Source organism: Piliocolobus tephrosceles, unplaced genomic scaffold (genome assembly GCF_002776525.5).
Source record: "Piliocolobus tephrosceles isolate RC106 unplaced genomic scaffold, ASM277652v3 unscaffolded_24510, whole genome shotgun sequence".
NCBI lineage: Eukaryota > Metazoa > Chordata > Mammalia > Primates > Cercopithecidae > Piliocolobus > Piliocolobus tephrosceles.
The window spans coordinates 680-5,802 of record NW_022307100.1 but is presented as its reverse complement, the minus strand read 5'-3'; the positions used below and the strand labels follow the sequence as shown (position 1 = coordinate 5,802).

At 54.2% G+C, this 5,123-nt stretch overlaps 1 protein-coding gene across 1 annotated transcript; it reads right to left on the bottom strand.

Moving 5' to 3' along the window:
* Positions 1–650: 650 nt before the first annotated feature.
* On the bottom strand, positions 651–4,884 carry LOC111520047 (napsin-A-like; the record flags this gene model as incomplete). The annotated part of the gene is made up of 8 exons (XM_026450745.1): positions 651–951; positions 1,157–1,255; positions 1,983–2,127; positions 2,220–2,342; positions 3,663–3,862; positions 4,174–4,292; positions 4,481–4,604; positions 4,690–4,884. Coding segments are annotated over 8 exons (1,233 nt in total), but the record flags the coding sequence as incomplete, so codon positions are not given.
* Between the last annotated feature and the right edge of the window lie 239 nt (positions 4,885–5,123).

Genomic DNA, 5,123 nt, shown 5'->3' with positions numbered 1-5,123 from the left:
CCGGACCCTGGACCTTCGCCCCCTCCCCCGTACTCACCCCAAGTCGAGGCGAGGCGGGGATGGGGGAATCTGGGGCTCGAGATGGGGGGAGGGGTGACCCAGCTCCAGCAGCTCTGGGCAGCAAGAGGCTGCGGAGGGGGGAGTGACATCACCGCCGGAGGAGGGGCAGCACCGCTCCCCCAACCCAGGGGCTTCAAGCTCCGCCTTTATGGCGGACCCCGGGGTCCTGGAATCCCAAGGGAGAAAGGAGAAACAAGAGATGAGGTCCGAGGGAACGTTATCTCTTCCCCTTAGAACAGGAACTGGTAAACCCTTACCAATTACAGTCATCCCCTCCACTGCCACCTGTCGCTGCCGTCGCGACCTGTCGCCTCCCACGCATGTTGTGGCTGCGCCCGCCCCCGTCAGGGCGTGACCACGGCGTGGACTACAACGACCGTGATGCTCCACGGAGCCGGGAGCCTTTGACGAAAGGCAGCATAGGCGAGGGGCTTCGTGGGACTCGTAGTACAAGACTCCTAACAAGGGTGCGCCCTGGAGAAAAGGAGTGATACCCTTGGCCTCCCTCTCTTCCTCAACTCCGTGGGTCCATGCACAAAGTTTTCTCTTCAAAAAGTACGTTCTGAAAAGAAGCAACTTAGGCAGGTTCGTTCAAGGGAAATACTGGATTTTTACTGAGTAGCGTTAGTTCCGCTACCCGTTGCGCATGCGCATCGCCTGGCGTCACCCGCGGTACTGCGCTTGCGCAGTCTCGCGCCTTCCCAGGTCCGCTTGGCTAGGGCGAGCGCGCGCCAGGCCCACTCGTGCGCCGTTCTTCATGTCCCCGCGGTCGAAGACGGCCACATACGCCCCCAAGAAAACGTCGCCGAGGATCCACACAGGTACTGGAGGCGAAGTGATGTCCAAGGCCCGGAAGCCGGACAAGCAGAGGCGGACGTCACCCTGAGCAAACTGCAAGGCGACAAGACGGCAACTGGGTGTCCAGGCGGCTGGAACCACCATTTCCCTGGGAGCCTGTGCTCTCTCTGCCCCCAGCCCCGGGGACAAGAAATGTTTCTGTGGCCCCTTCCAGCCCTAGTGATGTCTAACTCCCAGCTCCACCCTCCCAACTCCAGTCATATTACATCACTGTGGCGTCATTGTGATGGACACCTACCTGGATGACGTAATCCTGGGCCGTGAGATTAAACCAGACTCCCCCAATGAGGAGTGAGACTGCGGGGAGCTTTGGGATTTCTGAGCACCGGATGATGTACTGGGGGAGAAGGGGAACAAGTGAAGATGGGAGATTCCTGCTCTGCTCAAATCCTGACCGTGGCTCCCCAGTGCCATGGGGTAATGTTCATATTGAGCACCTGGATATTCAGCGTCCTGTGTGGACAGCCCTGTTGCCTAGGCTTCTCTCATCTAACCCCAAACAAAACTGCATTATCATCTCTCCCCACCCCCACTCCCACCCCTACTTCACTATCCACTGAGCCACTTAACATAGACACTTGGGAAGTATCTTTGCATCCTCTCACCACTCTCCAGCATGTCACTTAAGAATCCCAGTCCCAGGCCGGGCGCGGTGGCTCAAGCCTGTAATCCCAGCACTTTGGGAGGCCGAGACGGGCGGATTACGAGGTCAGGAGATCGAGACCATCCTGGCTAACGTGGTGAAACCCCCATCTCTACTAAAAAATACAAAAAAATAGCCGGGCGAGGTGGCGGGCTCCTGTAGTCCCAGCTACTCAGGAGGCTGAGGCAGGAGAATGGCTAAACCTGGGAGGCGGAGCTTGCAGTGAGCTGAGATCCGGCCACTGCACTCCAGCCCGGCCACAGAGCAAGACTCCGTCTCAAAAAAAAAAAAAAAAAAGAATCCCAGTCCCCTCTGTCCTGGATATGCTCTAGCTACCTGCTTCCCATCCTCAGGCCCCAGTGTTCGCCATCGAATTGCCATCATCTTCCCAGGACACACCCACCAGAGACTGGGACCTCACCTCCCCAGCCAGCAAGGGGATTCCCCCAATGGCTTTATGCAGGGCCCGGATCTCCTCAGTGGGTCCTATGATGACGGGTGTGCCCGTATCCAGGATGGCAGCACAGCCCCTGGCACAGAGAGTCAGCCCTGAGCCCACCGTCACACTGAGGGGGAAGGAGGCAGTCATTAGAGGCAGGGACCTAGGAGTGCGGTCCCCCAGCCTCCAGCTCCAGACTCAGGAGGCCAAGTCTCTCACCGCTCCATGTGGATCTGCCAGTAGGCGGGGATTGTGACTGGCACGAAGGTGAGGGGTGGGATGTAGTGTGCCGGGTCTGAGCCCCCCAGGACCAGCTCTCCTCCATCAGCCACTTCAGAGTCCCTGCAGGAGCAGAGTGTAGAGGTCAGTGTCACCGGCCCTCCCCCGCCAGCCCTAGGAATGGCCAGGGATGAGACTTCCTGACACTTGGGTCATTTTTAGGGTTATAACTGGGGCAGTGGAATGTAGACAGGGCCTAGATGTTGGGACTGGAAACAAGAAATGAAGGGAAATGGCGCTTTTCTTGATGGAAGTTAGGACTTTAGGATGATGGGTACTTCCTGAAGTGGAGAGGAGACTTCTTGGTTTGGCTGTAGAAGGTAGAGCTTTTGGGGAAAATTCCTGAGCTGAATATCATAGTAACCAAGCAGACCAGTGGAGTCTCAGAATTGGCTCGAAGGTGTGACTTGTGCAGGAGTGGGGTGGCTTCCTGGGAAGGTGCAGAGACTTTCTGAATTGCCTGTTGTGGTATCTAGAAAGGTGTTAGACTTCCTGAGCTGGCTGAGAGTGATGGGAATGGGGCTGGAAACTTCCTGGAAGAGGTAGGTGAGTGGGATCTACCAAGAGATTCAGGGTGGAACTTCTTGAGTGGGCTGGATGTCAGGGTAACTGAGTGGACACTGGACTGTGTGTGATGGGCCCTGGGAGGGAAAATGAAGACTTCTCAGATGGTGGGTGGGACTTCTGAGCATAAGATTGACCTTCCTACCAGGTGGGTGGGGCTTCATGAATTCAATCAGGCATTTCCTGACTTCTGGTCCGTGTTATCACATGGGATTTGAGCTTTATGGTGAAGAGAAGTTTCCTAAATATTTGGTTGGGTGGAGTATAGAATTTCCTAGTTTGATTTTGAAACTGAACACATGTTGAACTGATGCTGAGTTTCTTTAGTATCTTAAGTTGTCACTTAAGCTCTGGGACTTAAGAATAGCATTGCGGTGTTTCTTCTGTTAGGTAGGTGACTACTTCCTGAATGAAGGTTGGGATTTTTTTTTTTTTTTCTTTTTAGACAGAATCTCTCTCTGTCACCCAGACTGGAGAGCAGTGGTGCGATCTCGGCTTGCTGCAACCTCCACCTCCCCGATACAAGCAATTCTCCTGCCTCAGCCTCTCAAGTAGCTGGGATTACAGGCATGTGCCACCACACCCAGCTAATTTTTATATTTTTAGTAGAGATGGGGTTTCGCTATGTTGGCCAATCTGGTCTGGAACTCCTGACTTCAGGTGATCAATCTGCCTTGGCCTCCCTAAGTGCTGGGATTATGGGCATGAGCCACCATGCCTGAACTGGGACTTTTTTTATGGAGTAAGAGACTTGCTGAAGGAGAGCCTCACTTCCTTCTGGGGAATAGGAGTCATACATAGGTGCACCCTCCCTAGTACCTGTTGAGGTAAAAGGAGAAGACAGGCTTATCCAGTAGCCCCTGCTCCACCAGTACATCCAGCGGGGGCTGAACTCCTTCTACAGCCAGAATGGGAAAACCGAGGCCCAATATCCCATCGGGGCGGGAAACAGTGAAGACCAGGCTGGATTCCCACAGAGCTTCCCCGAAAATCACTGATGCACCCTTGATTCCACCAATCTAGGGGTAGATTGAGATGTGACCAGTTACTTTTGGGAGAACAATAACCACCTGTCCTGAAGTCTCCCAAACCAAAGCATTAATCCCAGGTCTGGGGACTTCTGGACCCAATTCCCTGACTGCTTAGCAAACTTTGCCTCTGGACTTGACAGAATTCCTATCCCTTCACCTAGGAGCCCCTCCGCCTCCTTCAGAAGCCCCATCCGTTGGCTCGGGAAGCCCCTCCACCTCAAGCACCCCCGTAAGCCAGATGATCTTAGACAACAGGGTTCTCCCAGGCTCGAGGCTTCCTGGAGTCAAAGGCTACTCACAGTCAGCTTGTCCTCACTCAGGATTCCATCTACCCGCCCAGTTCCGTATTGAATGGCAAACTTGGTCCCATTGGGCTGGAAAGAGCTGGAGGCATTGGGATTGAAGCGGTGGTGGAACCCTAGGTCAGAAGTCAGAGAGGGTCACTTTGGGAGGGGAGCTTTCCGAATGCCTTCTGCCCCTTTAACCTTCTGACCTTTGAGGGTGTCAGAAAAGAAGAGTTCCTCAAAAACCTGTGGGAAGCTGAGGTCCCGCCCCGCCTTCTCCCTTCACCCCCATTCAGACTTGTTCTCCCGCATAGAAGCTCACAGCAGGGCACACTGAAGAAGTGGCATCTCCTGGATGGGACCCAGAGATTGGAGGAGCCAGTGTCAAAGACGACAGTGAAGTTTTGTGGAGGCGTTCCCAGCCCAATTTCCCCAAAATACTGGGCCTGATGAGGCAAAAGAGGAGACAGAGTCAGTGAAGAGTTTGGCTTGAGGGCACAGGGGTGGGGGCTGTGTAGGGCTGTGACTCACATCCAGGAATTTGGAGAGAGGTACCAAGGCAGGCTTGTCCCCAGGGGATGGGGCCCCCAACCTGAGGAGCTTTGCTGGTTTTCCCCATCCCCTCAGTAGGTTCAAGGTCCTGAGTCCAGGGTGGACTCTACGAAGGGGGATCCTGTAGAGTAAGAAGATGATGAGAATTAGGAAGCTGCCCTTCCTGGAGACCCTCTAAAACAGACTTACCCAAATGGAATACGATGACAGATTCCACATCTCCAGGGGCTACAATAGGAGTCATTACCAGAAACCCTACAATAACAACCTCCAGGAAACCCTAGCACAGATACCGTGATGACAAATATCCCCAAAGACTTTACAGGGACAAACCATCCCAAACAGACCTTCCCAACGGTATCCAAGTCCTTAACATAAGCCATTCCCAGGAATTGATATTCTCAAAGGTTTCC